The sequence below is a fragment of the Myotis brandtii genome, unplaced genomic scaffold, assembly GCF_000412655.1.
Source record: "Myotis brandtii unplaced genomic scaffold, ASM41265v1 scaffold698, whole genome shotgun sequence".
NCBI classification, from domain to species: domain Eukaryota; kingdom Metazoa; phylum Chordata; class Mammalia; order Chiroptera; family Vespertilionidae; genus Myotis; species Myotis brandtii.
Genome location: NW_005370731.1, coordinates 929,038 through 946,758, shown reverse-complemented (window position 1 = coordinate 946,758; position 17,721 = coordinate 929,038). Strand labels below are relative to the sequence as shown.

General features: G+C 47.2%; 3 protein-coding genes across 5 annotated transcripts in view; all 3 read right to left on the bottom strand.

Moving 5' to 3' along the window:
- PHKG2 (phosphorylase kinase, gamma 2 (testis)) overlaps positions 1-2,741 on the bottom strand; it is a 10,384-nt gene extending 7,643 nt beyond the window's left edge. The window contains exon 1 of one of the 2 annotated variants that reach the window (XM_005882048.2): positions 2,508-2,741. In XM_005882048.2, coding sequence (XP_005882110.1) covers positions 2,508-2,602 — 95 coding nt within the window. In that variant the 5' untranslated portion in view covers positions 2,603-2,741. Of the gene's footprint in view, positions 1-1,927; positions 2,030-2,507 lie in introns of those variants that run through there. The other variant, XM_014529808.1, reaches the window with a different exon arrangement.
- Positions 2,742-9,559: 6,818 nt separating this feature from the next.
- Positions 9,560-13,140, bottom strand: TMEM265 (transmembrane protein 265). The gene is made up of 3 exons (XM_014529815.1): positions 12,787-13,140; positions 11,620-11,790; positions 9,560-10,054 (listed from the first exon to the last, which is right to left on the bottom strand). The coding sequence occupies exons 2-3, from the start codon at positions 11,785-11,787 to the stop codon at positions 9,893-9,895; spliced, it is 330 nt and encodes a 109-aa protein (XP_014385301.1). The 5' UTR covers positions 11,788-11,790; positions 12,787-13,140; the 3' UTR covers positions 9,560-9,892.
- A 233-nt stretch (positions 13,141-13,373) lies between these two features.
- Positions 13,374-17,721, bottom strand: part of SRCAP (Snf2-related CREBBP activator protein) — a 37,441-nt gene continuing 33,093 nt past the window's right edge. For both annotated transcript variants that reach the window (XM_005882049.2, XM_005882050.2), the window contains 3 exons: positions 16,762-16,956; positions 16,542-16,625; positions 13,374-16,437 (listed from right to left, as the gene is read on the bottom strand). In XM_005882049.2, coding sequence (XP_005882111.1) covers positions 13,780-16,437; positions 16,542-16,625; positions 16,762-16,956 — 2,937 coding nt within the window. In that variant the 3' untranslated portion in view covers positions 13,374-13,779. The remainder of the gene's footprint in view (positions 16,438-16,541; positions 16,626-16,761; positions 16,957-17,721) is intronic.

Genomic DNA, 17,721 nt, shown 5'->3' with positions numbered 1-17,721 from the left:
TCAATGATGAGAATTATTGATGGCTGCCTCCTGCACATGCCCCACTCTGGGGATTGAGCCCGCAACCCAGGCATGTGCCCTGACTGGGAATCAAACCGTGACCTCCTGGTTCATAGGTCAATCCTCAACCACTGAGCCACACCAGCAGGGCCTCAGCAGCACTTATCACAGCAGACCATGCCAAGCTTGCAGAAGCACATTCTTCCTGTTGTTCTTTGTAGCTCACAGATGACATCTCCTTGGTCTCCCTTGTTGGCTCTTCCTTCTCTAACCCATGATACATCCCAGAGACTAAGCCCATGCCACTTTCACTTCTCTGTCTATATTCTCTCGCCAACTACTATCTATACACTGATGCCTCGCAAATTTATAGCTTTAGCCCAGCCCTCTCCCTTTAGTTCCAGAATCAAAGACCCACTTGACAGCTCCAGTTGTGTATCTCAAAGTCAACATTTCCAAAATGGTTTTTTTTAAAAAAAAAAAAAAAAATATATATACCCATAGACCTTTGATTGAAGGATACACAGAAGGGTATCAACAGAGTTTATTTAATTATTGATTTCAGAGAGGAAGGAAGAGGGAGAGATAGAAACATCAATGATAAGAGAGAATCATTGATCAGCTGCTTCCTGCATGCCCCCTACTGGAGATCGAGCCCGCAACCTGGGCATGTGCCCTTGACCAGAATCGAACCCGGAACCCTTCAGTCCACAGGCTGATGCTCTATCCACTGAGCCAAACCAGTGAGGGCAAAAAAAATGGATTTCTTGACTTGCTCACCTGTCCCGATAATCTGATTCTCCTGTCTTCTCTGTTTCAATAAATGGTACTCAAGTGCTCAAATCCAAACCTTAGAGGTTATTCTTCTGTCTTCTATTTATCCCTCATGGTCATATCCAATCCTTTAGGAAACTGTATCAAGTCATCACCTAAAACTATCGATTTCTTTTCATCTTTATCACCCCCACCCCAGTCTTAACCCACCACCATCACTAGCCTAAATGAATCAACAGCTTCATAACTGGTCTCTATGCTTCCATTCCTGCCCCCCTCCTCCTCCACTCTCTACACAAGAGCCAGAATGATCTTTTAGAACTGTAATTAACACACCTGTATTGAGCACTTACCAAGTGCCTGAAAGTGTTCTAAAAGTACCATATTAATTCTTTTCTTCCTCACAGCAACCTACAAAGTAGGATTTATTTTTATTCCCAATTTACAATTAAGAAACTGAGAGCTGGCATGGCTCAGTGGTTGAGCGTTGACCTATGAATCAGGAAATCATGGCTCAATTTCTGGTTAGGGCACATGCCTGGGTTGCGGGCTCAATCCCCTGTGGGGTGTGGAGGAAACAGCCCATCAGTGATTCTCTCCCATCATTGATGTTTCTCTCTCTCTCTCTCTCTCTCTCCCTCTCTGAAATCAAGAAAAATCTATTAAACACACACACACACAATTGAGGCATAGAAAGGGTAAGTTCCTAGCTCCCAAATCACAGAAATGTAAATCAGTTCAGGTTACTACCTTGTTTGAAATGACCAATTTCACTAAAATTTAAATTCCTTTTTTTTTTACAAATATATTTGTAAAGGGAGAAGGAGAGAGAGAGAGAAACATCAATGATGACAGAGAATCATTGATCGGCTGCCTCCTGCACGCCACTTACTGGGTATCGAGCCCACAACCCAGGCATGTGCCCTGGCCGGGAATTAAACCTGGGACCCTTCAGTCCCAGGCTGATGCTCAAATTTAAATTCCTTATCATGGCCTAAGACCTTACATAACCCAACCTCCATTCACTTCTCCAATTTAATTTCCTACTTTGTTTACTTCTAGCCACTATGCTCTTCCATCTATCGCTTGAGGAGGCCCTTTCGTACCGTGAGCCTTTGCACTCATTGTTCCCTCTGCCTGGAGTATATCTTACCTGAGTCGTGCCCTGTTCATTCCCATCCTTCAAGTCTCAGCTCATTAATGACTCTCGTGCCATCACTATCGTCTCCACAGCGCGTTGATCTTCATCCTGTTTTTGTGTTTATTGTCTGTCTGTCGCTACAACTATAATTTCCAGAACAGAAACCTTGTGGGTCCTGTATGCCCGGCGCCCTGCACAGCGCACCCAGCACGCTGTACACGGCCTTCTCGTCTCCGCACGCTGAGCTCGCACCGTCCTCCGGGGCCCCGATACCGCCTCCGGGAGCCGTGGTTCTGAGACCCCAGCACTTTTCACAGCCGACACTTTCTGACTGTGCCTGTGTCTCTTTCAGTTACTTCACTGGGAGCACCTCCGGGGCACACGCACCTCTCCTTCCCTTTCTGTTTAGCTTTGTACCTGGCACCCAGCAGGTAATTCAACCGTTTGAACACATCCACGAGTTGGTGGGAAACGGGGGTTGACCCAGAATACCAGTCTCGCCACCAAGCGGAGCACTGACCTACCCCGTTCAGCACCGTCCCGCCAGGACCCTGGCCCCCCCCCGGACCCCGCCCCCCCGCCGCGGCCTCACCTGCCGATGACGTCCTTGGGGTCGTACTTCTGGTAAAACTCCTTGGCCGCGGCCCAGTCGGGCAGCTCATCCTCGGGTCCCACGTCCAGCGTCATTCTGACGGAGGTGGGGGCCTGTGAGGAGGAAACGGAGGGCAGGGAGGCCCACAGGCTCTGAGAGGACACACATCGCGGCTCGCGGAGGCACAGTCCCTGCGGCTGGGGCGCCAGGATCTTGGGGAGTGGGGACGGGGTTGGGCAATAGCCAGCGCCTGCCGAGGACTGAGCTTCAAAAGCCCTTCCGATTGGACACTGGCTGTCTAATAGGAAGCCGAGAGGCCGGGGGCCGGAGCGCGTTGGCGCTCGGTTACCTAAGGCTGCGACGCAAGGCTTCAAATAGAGCCAATCGGCGCCCGGCACCTGCCTGAGACGGCGGAGGGCGGGGCTTGTTGACCGGGTGGTTGGAGGCCTGGAAGCGATCGGGAAGCTCGGTTTACTGGGAAGCAGAAGCCCTGGGTTGCTGGGATGCAAGCCTCGCTGCGCCTGGGTTCCCAGACGCGGGCACGGCCCTCGCAGTCTCCTCCCAGCATCCTTGTCGGGATTCGGCTCTACCAGGGTATTGGCAGCCCTGCTTTGAGGGCGGACTCCAGCCGCGAAAACTGCCCACCTTGGCCGCTTGGTGCAGCCTGAAGAGGCTCCCTCGTCCCGTGACTGCTGACTCTTGAATACTTCTAAAGCCCTGTACTCACCAGCTGGGGGTGCTGTTTCCCCAGCCTTCCCCCCACCCCCCGCCCCAAAGCCTTGGGGAGCACTACACTCTGTTTTAAGGCTACCAGGTTATGAGATTCTGCCAGGAGGGACTTGCTTCATAAGCCTTCTGTGCATACCTCAACCCTGGCATTCACTTACTCATTCAATGAATATTTGTTCAACCTTTTCATCTCATGGCACACATAAACTACTAAAATTCTGGGCACACCAAAAAAATGTTATAATTTTTGCCGACCTGGCCAAAAAGTAGGTATACTTTTGATTTATACCAGCTGGCTATTGTAGTGTTGGCTGTTGTCATATTTTAATTTGACAGTCTATGGGAAAAGAGGTCAGTGCCCCTGACTAAATAGTCAGGTATTGCATGTTTTAAACATTCTTGTGGCCACCGGTTGAAAATCACAGCGCTAGACTAACAGCAATGAAAAAAAAAAGAAAAAGAAAAAGTGCTTACCCTTGTGGCAGTTCTATTCCCCAGGAAGGAGGCACAGAATGAATTAATATAACCTGCTAACAACCATCTTAGAAATGTCACTTTGGGATCACAACCATTTAACGAGTCCAAGTACCTTTTTAACAGAGTACTTTGAAATAGGCCTGGTGTATGAGCCAGGAGGTCAGGGTTGGATTCCCCATGGGGGCACATGCCTGGGTTGCTGCTAGATCCCCAGTGGGGGGTGTGCAAGAAGCAGCCAATGATTCTCTCTCATCATTGATGTTTCCATCTCCCTCTCCCTCTCTCTGAAATCAATGGAAATATATTATTTTTAAATAGATAAAATAGGCACACTGTCCCTCCCAGGAGCACATCAGCATCCTCCCCTCCCCTCCCCATCTTCCCCCACAGGCATTCCTATCCTAAACTCTAAGGGACCCCATGAGACTTGCAACCAGGGGAGCAGTGGGCAGCAGCAGCTCCTCCTGGGCTAACCCCTGAACCTGTCTCCAAGGTCCCCTTTTCTCTGACTCTCACTGAGCGGGTAGCAGCCCGGGTTGGCTCACTTCTTTCCCATGGCGTTTCTAGAGCCACAGCGGCCCCTGACTGTCTCTCCTGCTGCTGCTTGTACCCTAAATCCTTCCTTGTTGCACTGTCCCCAGCTTTAATAAATGTACTCTCAAAATAAAAATAAAGACAAAATAATTGTGAAGAAATCTTTAACTTTACTTAGTAGGCTTGTTATTTAGTACTACAATGGGATATTCTAAAGTTGAGCAGTGAATAAACATTAGGGTCTTACTGTGGGAATATGGAATTAAGAATAGGGAAACAGCCTGACCAGTGTGGGTCAGTGTGGCATCATCCCATGCACAGAGGGGTTGCTGGTCCCATTCCTGGTCAGGGCACCAGCTCAGGTTTCAGGCTCCATCCCAGGTGGGGAAGCATACAGGAGGCAGCTGATCAATATTCCCCTCTCCCATTGATGCTTCTCTCTCCCTCTCCCTCTCCCTTCTGCTCTAAAATTCAATAAAATTATTAAAAAAAAATAGAATGGGGGGAAAAAAACAAAAGAAAAAAACACACAAAAAAGTAAAAAAAAATAGAATGGGGGAAAGGAGAGAACCTTATGATTGATTAAGTCAGATGTGATTTTTTAAAATAGATAAAATTAGGTATTTCGAGCACAAACCTCTGAAAGGGCCTAGATGCAGTAACATCCCAGTAGAATGAGCACAGCTAGTGTCTAGATACTAATTTCAAAGTAACAGTCCCCAGTAAAAGGAACCAAAGCTCATTTAAGAAATGGCCAATTCCCAGGCTGGAGCAGAGAAAGTGCAAGATGAATCTACAATAATTTGTGCCAGAGAGTGAAAAAAGTTGGGGACTTATCAGGATACAAGAACCAGGTTGAAGGGGTTTCCACTGGTCAAAATCAGGGACAAAAATAATGAGACTGAGAGGGCCATGAGGGAGGCTTCTGAGGTGCTAGAAATTGTCTATTCACCCATTCAGGGGTGGGGAACCTTTTTTCTACCAAGGGCCATTTGGATATTTATAACTTCATTCAGGGACCATACAAAATTATCAACTTAAAAAATTATTCTGCTATATTTGTTCAAACATTTAATTAACTCACTCCTAATGCCTTGGCAGGCCAGACATTCTCTACCCGATTTAGGTGGTGATTACACAGATGTGTTTATATGAAATCATTCATCATGCTGCACACTTAAGATCTGTGCACTTTACTATATGTAAACTATATATTTTAAGAAGGTTACTATATTTCAACAAAATATTTTAAGAAGGTTAATGACAGTTAATGGATATAATAAATTGAACTACAGAACAATCCGAGACCATACTGACACTAAAAAATTGTAAATAAATAATGGAGAAAAGGACTGTCTTCATAGTAGAATGCCAACTAACTAATAAGTGTAGAATGATAAACTAAAAACAGCAACATTCTGTAAGCCTCATAACTGCGTTGGGCAAACTGGGCATTAAAATGATTGGTGAAAATTTGCTGGGGAACAGGATACTTACACAGATTAGTTTTTCATTACAAAGGATAAAAGTTAGCTTTACCTTTCAGAAGTCTGACAGACACTACCTTGACCAAGTTGTCAATATTACTACCATCAATAAGAGAGTAAATTGACATCATATGCCTCTTGATGTGATGTACTGAAGACACACTGACATTATGTAGTATTTCTAACCTGAATCCAATCATAAGAACCTAAATTGAGAAATTCTAAAAACTGGCTTGCCCTAAAAAATGTCATGAAAGACCAAAAAAAAAAAAAAAAAAAAAAAAAAAAAAAGAGTATGAGCCCTAGCCAGTTTGGCTGAGTGGACTGAAGGGTCCCGGGTTCCAGTTAAAGGCATGTACCTTGGTTGCAGGGTCGATCCCTGGTCAGGGCTTCTGTGGGAGGCAACCAATTGATGTGTCTCTCTCACATTGATGTTTCTCTCTCTGTGTCTCTCCCTCTCCCTTCCATTCTCTCAAAATCAATGGAAAAATATCCTTGGGTAAGGTTTAACCAAAAAAAAAAAAAAAAAAAGATGAGGACCTACTAAAAATTGAAGGAGGCTAAAGAGATACGACAATTGCCCTAGCCAGTTTGGCTCAGTGGATAGAGCATTGATCTGCGGACTGAAGGGTCTCTGGTTCAATTCTGTTCTAGGGCACTCAAAGGCACGTGTCTGGATTGTAGGGGTGATCCCCAGTAGGGGGTGTGCATGAGGCAGCCAATCAATGATTCTCATCATTGATGTTTCTATCGCTCTCTCCTTCTCCCTGCCTCTCTGAAATCAATAAAAATATATGTAAAAAAAAAGAGAGATACAATTGAATGCAATGACTGTGTTCCCACCCTGGAGCTTAAAGCAGAAAAGAAATGGTTATAAAGGTTATTGAGACAACTGGAAAATTTGAATATGTACTATATATTAGAAGATAATATTGTATTGATGTTGCTTTCTGTGGATTACATAATTGTTCCCTAGTTATCTGAGAAAATATCCTTGTTCTTAGGAGATAGATCATGAAGTATTTGGGAATGATGGGCCTTGGACTTAACTTCAAATGGTTCAGTAATAACAATATGTACATACAGTAAAAGACATACAGTAAATGTGGAGAAATATTAAAATTTATAAACCTAGGTGAAAAGTACAAGTTCATTGTACTATTATTTTATTGTTCTGTAGGTTTGAAACTTTTTCAAAACAGAGTGTTAAAATCAGTTTAATCAGTTTGGGGGAATGAGATATTCTTTTCTAGTAAACTGAAGCTTCTGATTAATCAAATATTAGCTTAAAAAAAGTTTAGCAAATTTAAGTTTCTTAAAAATCTAGAACAGTGGTTCTCAACCTTCCTAATGCTGCGACCCTTTAATATAGTTCCTCACGTTGTGGTGACCCCCAATTTCATTGCTACAAATTGAACATAATTAAAGCATAGTGATTAATCACAAAAACAATATGTAATTATATATGTGTTTTCCAATGGTCTTAGGCAACCCCTGTGAAAGGGTCATTCGACCCCCAGGTTGAGAACCGCTGCTCTAGAATGTGTTGTCCGGAAGACTATGTAGCACCTCACACTAGTTAAGTTAGAATCTCTAAAGGTAAAGCTCAGGCATAGGTACTTTTTAAGGCTCCCGACATGGTTCCATTGTTGAAGACAAGGCTGAGAATCACTGCCCTAAGTATGGCTTCTACCCATTGTTGTCATTCTAAAATCTGGGACCAACAATGGATTCTCTTCACTTCTTCCTTGCTGGAGCATTTTGAAACACTAAGGACAACTATCATATGGCTCGTCTTCCCCTTTAATCTTCTCTCTTCAGTGTGCACTATCTCTAATTATTTTTTTTATTTTGTTTTATTGCTTAAAGTATTACAAAGAGTATTACATGTCTCCTTTTTTTCCCCCCTTGACCTTCCCCCGACCTTTCCTACCCCCCAGTGTCTTGTGTCCATTGGTTATGCTTATATGCATGCAGACAAGTCCTTCAGTTGATCTCTTACCCCCCGCCCCCCCATCTCTAATTCTTTTAGGTGCTCTGCTTTATGGTAAAATAAAGCAGAATTATGGTAAAATAACCCCAAAATTCCACTCACAAGACATATGTATTCCAAGAGACATGTACAAGAATATCCACAGCAGTCCTAGCTGGTTTGGCTCAGTGGCTAGAGCGCTGGCCTGCAGACTGAAGGGTCCCAGGTTCAATTCCCATCAAGTTCACATGCCTGGGTTGCAGGCTTGATCCCCAGTGTGGGGTGTGCAGGAGGCAGCCAATCAATGATTCTTTCTCATCACTGATATTTCTACCTCTCTCCCCCTTTCCCTTCCTCTCGGAAATCAATAAAAAATAAAATAAAAAAATATCCACAGCAGAATGATTCATAATATCCCAAAACTGGAAACATCCCCAAAATCTACCAATATAAAATGTAATATATTCATGCAATGGAATACTATACAGTAATGAAAACTATAGCTATACCAAAGATTGATAAATCTCATAAACAACAAGAAGCCAGGCATAAAAAGAATCCATGAGCCCTGGCCAGGTGGTTCCTTTGGTTGGAGTATCGTCTTGTGCAACGAAAGGTCACGGGTTTGATTCCCAGCTAGGGCACATACCTAGGTTGCAGGTGTGATCTGTTTGGGGCACGTGCGGGAGACAACTGTCAATGTTTCTCTCACTGATGTATGTTTCTCTCTCTCTCTCTCTCTCTCTCTCTCTCTCCCTAAAATCAATAAACATATTCTTGGGTGAGGATAAAAAATATACATGAATCCATTTATATAATGTTCAAATGCAGGCAAAACGAAAACTACATTGTTTGAAGTCAGAATGATAGTTACCTGTGGGAAGAAAGGACGCAGTAGTGATTATAAGGGATATAAAGCAGGCTCTGAAGTGCTGGCAATGTTCATTTCTTGACTGAGTGGTAGTTTTTCAGATGTTTGATTTGTTAACTTATTAAGCTTTGTATTTGTTTTGGATATTTTCCTGTATGTGTGATATATCTCATATTAAAAATGTTTAAAATGTTATCAGCCCTAGCCAGTTTGGCTCAGTGGATAAGAGTGTCAGCCTGAGCCCTGGCCGGTTTGGCTCAGTGGATAGAGCGTCGGCCTGTGGACTGAAGGGTCCCGGGTTCAATTCCAGTCAAGGGCACATGCCCAGATTGTGGGCTTGATTTCCAGTAGGGGGTGTGCAGGAGGCAGCAAATCAATGACTCTCTCTCATTATTGATGTTTCTCTCTCTCCCTCTCCCTTCTCTGAAATCAATAAAAATATAAAATAAATATCAATAAGCCCAAGATAAAGGCTATGCAAATTCAATATAATCATAGAAATCTCTCTATATAAGGGATGGTTGCTGTATTCAACCCTTTCACTCCTCTCTCAACTCTGTAACCAAAATGTCTTGAGTTCAATCCCAGCTCTGCCATTTACTAGCTGTGTGCCATTATAATCTGTGCCTGTTTCCTCAACTATAAAGTGAGAACAATGGTACTAGGTACTGAGTGATTATGAGAACTGAAGAAGTTAAGAAATATAAAGTGTCTAGAACACAGCTTGGAATATATCAAACATTCAATAAATAGTAGCTGATGCTACTACTCTTGCTCTCTGGTCTCTGGGTCTCTCTTCAGGTATAAGAAAGAAGCTGGGGTCTTTCCAAGAGCTTCCAGAAAAAGAAAAAGAAATATTTCGTTCTCATGGAGCAACGAGGCACCGGGAGATGCAAACTTCTGCCATCAGTCAGATGCCCTCTCTGGCTCTTACCAAGGTCCCAGGGAAAAGCAGGGGAAGAACAAGTAGACAGGAACAGCATTTCACCACTAAAAAAGGCTTTTATTATAAAACAAATTCTAATAAAATCAGGCCTGGTCTTCAACCCCACCTCTGGGTAGAGGCCCCTAGAATGGGGTAGGTTGGGGGGGAACAGGGAATGATGAACACTGAAAGAACAGAGCAGGCTGACCTCCCCTCATCAGTCTCAGTTGCCGTTTCCTTTTATAAAGGGCTAGAAGAGCTCTTCCAAAGCCCTTTGAGAGAGGCACCATCCTCCAGCCAGGGAGGACCACTGCTGGCACTCGACCCTAGCAATGCCGCCTTGAAGGATCCAGGAGGTTCCGGCTGACTCTCTGCAGAGGCCACCCTCACTCACTCAGCTTGGGCGATGATGTAAGAGAGCAGCCACAGAAGCAGGGGGCCCAGAACGAGGACAGCAATCCAGATAGCAAAGCTGGCCAGGATGTACCTCCGGGCCCGGGCCCCCCAGTGCACTGCTTCCTCGGAGTGGCCTGCCTTATGCCGCTCTTCTGCCTGTGGGGGCAGGTTTTTGGTTAGGTTCTCCCCCTGCTTCTGTCCCAAAGTGCCCATTGACCCACTACAATCCTCCATCCCTGTCATGGCTCAAAACCTCACATCCAAATCCTCTACCTTCCTTTCTAGTTTCTATTTCTCATGCCTCATCTGCAAAATAAGTTATCCATTCTGCTCTGCCTACTTTTCAGAGTGGCCATTGTTAACGCACAAGATCATATATGGTAAAATACTTTTCAATCCTTTTATTCCCTATCCTTTTTTACTTATCCCAGATTCATTCCAAATTTGGAATTCTTGGCAAGAAATAGTGAGCTAGCCCTAACTGGTTTGGCTCAGTGGATAGTGTCAGCCTGCGGACTGAAGGGTCCTGGGTTTGATTCCAGTCAAGGGCACATGCCTGGGTTGCGGGCTCGATCCCCAGTGGGGGGTGTGCAGGAGGCAGCCAATTGATGATCCTCTCTCATCACTGATGTTTCTATCTTTCCCTCTTCCTTCCTCTCTGAAATCAATAAAAATTTAAAAAACACACACACACACAAAGTGAGCTATCTTGGAGTATTTTTGTATTTTTCATTCATGTCCAGTCATATAACACCCCATTCTCATTAGTCAATGGGCCTCATCTTTTAAGGATTCTTTTTATGATTGTACCTTAATGAAACCCAGAAATTTTTATGATGACAGGAGTACAGTTTCTGATGGTTAAAATACAACTAGGGTTGAGAAAATTCAAGCCTGGTGTTTAAGTTAGCCTGTGTGACAGATATTTTGAAATGGTGGAACCCCCTCAAAACCCTCATAGCTTCTCCTGGCTCCTGTAGACTGCTCTCATCGCTGCTCAGCTGCCTCCAGTTTTCTAATTCATTCTCCATGTAGGACTTGAGAGTGGATCTTACTGAAACACAAATCTGACCATGTCACCCTCCTCTGCAAACACCTTTGAATGGTTCCCCAGTACTTTCAAGATAAAGTCAAAACTCCTAAGCAGAACACTGGAGGCCCTTGGGAATCTGGGCCCTCTGGCTTCATCGCTCACTATTTCTTACTGGTCCATTTAGGCTGAACTAATAGTCCAGGCCTTCGTACACACTGCTTCCTTTACCTGGAATGCCTTTCACCCTAATTCACTCATCCTTGAAGGTTATTTTCCTGCCACCTACTCTACTCTAATCACACACATAAAGGGTGGAGCAAAAGTAGGTTTACAGTTGTTTGTATGGAAAATAATACAAGAATAAACTGTAGGTACTTACAACTGTCAACCTACTTTTGCCCCACCCTATGTATCCTCCCCCAGCTCCCAAAATACTTTGTGCTTCCTCTACGACAGTACTGATGGCTACATCCCATTAATAATTATCCATTTTCAAAGCCATCTCTTCCATTAGACTGTGGGACCTTTGATGGCAGGAACCATGTCTTCTTCTTACTTCAGGCACGCGGCCCAACACCAAGCTCTGACAGGCACTTAGTAACCGTTTGATCAGTGTAGACAGATCAGATATGAAGCCACTGCCTTACTACACCCACCCTTCTGCTCCCATAGGAACTGCATTCCTCACCTTGATGGCAAACACAAGGGCCACGACTCCCAGGCAAGAGCAGCCACAGATAATGCTAGTAGCTGCCAAGTAGCGGAGGCGGAGCCAGCAGCAGCGAATGGGGGATGGAGAATGAGCAGCTTCCATGTTGCTCACCAAGATCTCCACTGCATTCTCCTCGTCCTCCATCACCTGTGGGCGATACAGTCGAGGTACTTTTAAGCCCCAAAACTGAGCCCTTGGCCTGGCTTTCTCAGACTCCACCCCTCTCTAATCATGTCCTTGTGGCCTAGCCCAACTCTTAAGAATGCCGCCTTACTAGGGAATTCCTCTAATGACTCATAGACCAAGAGGAAATGTGTGGCTGGAATCCTTCCTCAGCCTAAGATTTCAAGTCTTTAAAGACATGCTAGCGTGAACATAGCATTATCTGTATTATTGTTTTGACAAGTGGGGAGAAGCAGAATGACAGGTGCACACCAAGAAGCAGGAAATAGAATCTCAACAGCTGCTAGGAATTGGAGACTATCAAAGTCTGATTTTTAAACTGTATTTCAAAGGGCACTACAATTCCCTGAAGTTCCTGAGAGACTGACATGCTAGGCCATTCCCTACTTCAAGCAAAACTGCCATTTCATGTGATAATAATTCTGGAGATGGAAGAAAGGAGGGAAAAAGTACCCATCTAAGCTCTTTATAGTTGAGGAAACGGAACACCAGAAAAGACCTTAAATCCCTCCCCAGTAGGGCCTCCTTTGCTATGCTGACTCCCTGCCATCTCCTCTCCATTTCAACCCAGGCCACACAACACAATCAGATTAACACTGAGTTTGAATGACCTCATAACCCACACAGAAACCTGCATAATGATGCCCTACTTAATCATTTCTCATCTCCCTATTTCTCAGGTCCTCTGAGCTTTGATACCAAACCACCATCTCCAACCATTCCCCTATATCCTAGATAAAATGAAACCATTTGCAGTTCTCTGAACACAACCCAGGATAAAAAGGGTGAAAAGAGTCAAGATAAGCAGAAAGCAAAGAATATGTGCCATGAAGCTGCAGAAGTGGGTTTGAGAAAAGAACTCAGATGGAGTAAACAGATACAGACATGATGGGGAGAACACAAGGAGAGGGGCCAGGGAGTTGAGATCAGAGAAAATGTAAAATGAACAGGAGCTCTTACCTGGCTATAGGCCTTGAGGTACTGTGAGTTTCGGCTTCTGCCTCAGGTTTGATTTGGCTTGGGTAGAGATGGAGCTGACTCAGGGCTCCAAGCCAAGCCCAGGGGTGGGGTTGGGTGGCCAGTCACCACCTGAAGAGCCCCAGGAGCTCATATGGGGGTGTAGCTGACTCAAACCAGTTTGGCTAGATGGAGGAAAGCAAGGGAGGAAAAATGACGGGAGCAACCCAAGGTAGTGATGCCTGCCTTCTGGGAAAGGAAAAGCACCTGAGCAAGGAAGATAAAAGCAGGAAAAAGTCTAAGGCATCAGAGGGCTCGAGGGAAAGTCAGGAACTGAGAGAATAGAAGGGAGGAGAGGAAAAGTATGAGTCTGAGTGACTGAAAACTAAAACTTTAGAGAAAGGTGCCCTACCAGATCAGATTTGCCAAATCTTCCCTCTTCTTGGGTGGACATTTCTACCTCCAAGATATGTAATTCTGGGTTAGAGATGAGGTACTAGGATCTTGGCAGGAGGAAGGGAAATAAAAAAGATGCCCAAGTTCCCACCCAACCCTCCACCAGACCAGAAAATCAGAAGCCTCCTTACGCGGATGCTCATACAGAAACTAAGTTTATTATTTTTTCTTCTTAAAAAAAAAAAAAAAAGAAAGAAAAAAAACCTTATTGTAGAGAAGTCCCTCCCCCTTTCCTTAAGGGTGGAGAGCTGTGAAAGACTGCTGGGGAATCAAGTACAAGGGGGTGGGGACAGAGACTATCTTGCCACCCTTAACACTGCCCAGCCATGTGGGGTGGAAGGGAAGGGAATATGTGAAGCGCCCCATTTCCATGACAACCAGTTTCCTACCCCCTACTTTGGTGGAAAGAAGGGAGAAGGCCCCTATGTCTCCCTGGAGGCTTTCCCCCTCAAAAGACTTCAAGTAGTGGTTAACAGAGTCAGGCCTGGTTGTGGAGGGAGAGGGGCCATGGTGGAAAGCCTAGGTGGAGGGGCAGCCCACTCACGTCTTGGCCTTTCGGCCTCTGTGACTAACAGTGGGGCCAGCTGGGTGGGGCGGGGCACTGCTGCGCAGGATGCGCTGGTCCCCTTGGTTGGTTGTCCCACCAAGGCGGTGGGAGCCAGACCTGCGGCGTGGGGTCCCATCCCCTTCCTCTTCTTCACCCGAGGCTTCAGCCTCAGACTCTTCTACTGAACCCTCAGGCCCCAAGGGACTTAGGGACTGCAGGCAGCTCCGCTTTGCCTGCCCAGGACCTCTGCCAACTGGGACACCGGCCCGTTTGCGAGGCACCTTCTCAGTCTCTAGTGGGGGAACTAGAGAACCTGGACGTAGCCGGGTGGAGCGCAGTTTTGGAGCTGAGACTATGGGAGGTGTCAATTCTAACCCGCCTGGTCCACCATCTGCTAAATCCAGGTCATCCTGAATTACAGCCACCACCATGGACCCTTCACTTTTTCGTCCCCGCATCCCCTCTGCTTCAAGGCGCAAGCGGGCCAGGCGGGTGAGGGGGCGGCTTCCATCCTCATCAGAAGAACTACCCTCACTCTCCCCCTGGCCCTGGGGTTGCTGCCGCCTCCCCAATCCACAGCTCTCAAGGACAGAAGACGTGTCACGGTCCAAGACAGGGAGCTGGCTGGGCCGCGGCGATGGTGGATTCTTGGGAGGTCGGCCTCGCTTCCGCTTGGGTGGGGATGTTGAAATGGTGAGAGTGGTGACAGTGTTGGCGACAGTAGCAATGGGACAGGATAGGAGTGGTGGGAGTGGTGGCATCGGGAGTGGCTGTGTCCGGCTCTCTAAGCTGCCATCCCCTGGAGAGGAAGTGGTCCCAGGAATGGGTAAATCACGTGCCTTAGGGGGCCGCCCGCGCCTTCTTTTCTCCACAGGTGATAGGATGATGGGCTCGGGTTTATGAGTTGGCTGGGGTCCAAGAGGCTGGGGCCCAGGAATAAGCTGGGGTCCCAAAACAGGCTCTGCAACAATAAGGGGGTCAGCCCCAGGGACCTGGTCAGCCCCATTGGTTTTTCCCTTAGAGGTGGATGAAGGTGCCTCATCCACCCCTCGTCCAGCATCTGCAGGAGACCTGTTCTTCTTGGGAGGCCTCCCCCTCCGACGTTTCATAGCAGGAGAGGTGATGGCAAGCAGTGCCCCTTCTCCATTCTCTGGGCTGACCTCTCCAGTCACCCCCAGCTCGATGTGACGGCGAGCTATGAAGGGCTGCTGGGTTGGGGTGGGCAGTATGGATGGGGGAGCAGCTTCACAGGGCCCACTGGTGGGAGGTGAGGATTCTGGCCCCAACATGTTGTGGGTAGATGGGCTTCCTGGGCTGGCACCAGTCTCAGAGACCCCAGGCACTAGGATGCTGGCAGTTCCCCGCTGCTGTCGCCGTCGCCTCACCAGTTCCTTTTCCTCTACCACAGTCACTAGCCGTCCTGGCAACTTGCGAAGCACTTTGGGGCCTGGAGGCTGCCCCGGCCGACCAGCCCCCTGACCTCTAATTTCTACATCAGCACTGGTGCGACGTCGAGGGGGCCGGGCAGGTGAAGAACCCTCAGGTGAGGAGGTGGCTGAAGATGAGGTTGATGGAGCTGTAACCTCAGCTGAACCAAGTTCCTGCAGCTTCTGTGGGCTGGATGTTGGGGTCTGGGCTTCCACTAGCTCTTCTGAGTTCTTGTCAGCCTCCAATGGCAACTGAAGTAGCTCATCAGATACTGCTGAAGGTGGGAGCGCCAGATCACTGTTCTCACTCGGACACGTGGGCACCTCCTCACCATCAGGCAGCACTGTGAGGATGGTCCCCTCAGCAGGCTCTGGTACCTCCTGCTCTTGACCATTGGGAAAACTGCCAGTCTCCAGGATTGGGCTAGGTGCAGAAGAGGTGAGAGAAAGGTTCTTTTCTGACATAGGCAGGATCTCAACAGCAACTGGCAACAGATCCTTAGGGGGCATATGAGTAAGCGGGGAAGTCTCAGAGCTGGTCATATCAGCCAGCTCCAGGGACTCACTAGATGCCAATGTTTGTGTACACAGCTCTGCCTCAGGCCCCAAGCCCAAGGTGAGGTTGGTGACTGGGGGGAAGATGGGCACAGAGGGTAGACCAAGCAAGAGAGGGGAGGTAGGAGTTAAGACAGAGGTTTGAGCTGGAGGTGGGGTATGAGCTGGTGGAGGGGTATAGGCAGAAGGAGGTGTGCAGGCAGAAGAACAAGAGGGAGGAATCTGCGGAGGAAGTGGGGGAGAAGGCAAGATATGGACAGGAAGCATGGTTAATGGATTTGGAGCTGAAATGGGGATTGGGGCAGGGATTGGTATGGGATCTGCAGCAGCCGAAGCTGGAGCGGGTCGAGGCTTAGGTGCTGGCCTGGGAACTCGCTCCCTGGCAGGGCTACAGCGGGGAGGCGTGGAAGTGCTGCGGGTATGATGAGTGGATACGACAGGAGTGTGGTTTGCCCCTTGAGTCTCAGCCCGGGCTCCACGAAGACGCTCACTGACTCGAGTCCCTGGCCTTTCAGGGGCCTTGACCTTCTTACTGCGCCGGTGGCTGCCTCCACCAGTCCCACAGGAAACCTCATCCCCAGCCCCTGGTCCCTCCTCCTCCTCTTGGGGTAGGCGGAACACCTCCTCCTTGGCTTGGTCCAGGTCCTTGCGGGCAGCTTCCACTTGCTCCTACCAACAGATCCCACGGGGTGGTCAGGGAGAGGCACTCAAGGTGGTAATGGATAGAAAACAGTAGCCTCCCACTTCCAATCCCTCCCCCTAGAACTACTCACTTCTGCCTGCTTGAGCTCCTCTCGGCTCACCTCCTCCAGTGAGGCTTCCAGGAATTTCATAGCATAGCGCTCAATAGGGGTCAGCTGTGGGGAGGAAGAGTGGTGATGAACAGAGGGACCTGGTGCCCAGGGCCCACCCATCAGCCATTTTTACCAGGGAAGATAGGAGGGTCACAGAGTCCAGAGGAAGGAGTTGAGAACTAGTGGGTCCAACACTGACCTGTTCGACAAGGGCAGCAATTTCCTGCTCAGCTCGGGACATTTCCTCATCCTCAGCCCCAGGCCGACCAGCCTCCTCTCCCTCACCAGCAGGAAACCCATCATTCTCATTGAATTCTGCAAGCTCAGCAACCTGTTCAGCCTTGGCTTGGGTGGCCGCACGAATATCCTCTTCATCTTCTGCCCGACATAATGCCTGCAAGGGCATGTGAAAGAAAATCCATGAGAATTAACAAACTTTACATCCTGTGATTTGATTCTGGCAAAAATTTGAGGCCAAGTTTACAACAAAATGAGGAAATAAAAAAGCATTGGACTCCAAAACCCTGGATCGCAGTCATGGTTGTATCCTTGCCTTTTTTCATAGATAAGCCAGTTAAATTTCTAAGGAGCAGTTTTCTCATCTGTAAAATGACATCACAGCACTTTGCCTGCTTACCCTGAGGCATTTACTGTATTTAAACATACGATATGTTTATAATTTATTAAGTGCTATAAAAGTGGTATCATTATTATAAGGACTGGACTAAATTGATTCTTCACTCTACATGGTAGAGTCTGGAATAAATTAAATGTTGTCTTGGTCACAGCCCAGATTTAAAACAATAACAAAAAAACATTTATACCAAACCAGGTTTATAACATTACTAGAGGCTGGTGCACAAAATCGTGCATGGGTGGGGTCCAGCTGGCCTGCCCCAATGGGGGTCCATTGGAACGGGCTGGCCGGGGGGAGGGGCTGCGGGTGGTTGGCTGGCCAGCCCTGCCCGCGACTGGGGTGGAGGGTGGAGGCCAATCAGGGCCCGGATCAGGCTGGTTGGCTGCCACAGTGCATGTCATAGCCACCGATCATTCTGGTCATTCTGCCATTCCGGTCGCTGGGCTTTTATATATATAAATAACAGAACTCAAGTCTCATCTGGGCCCCCAAAGTTACCAAAGCAATGCAGTTGTACACATA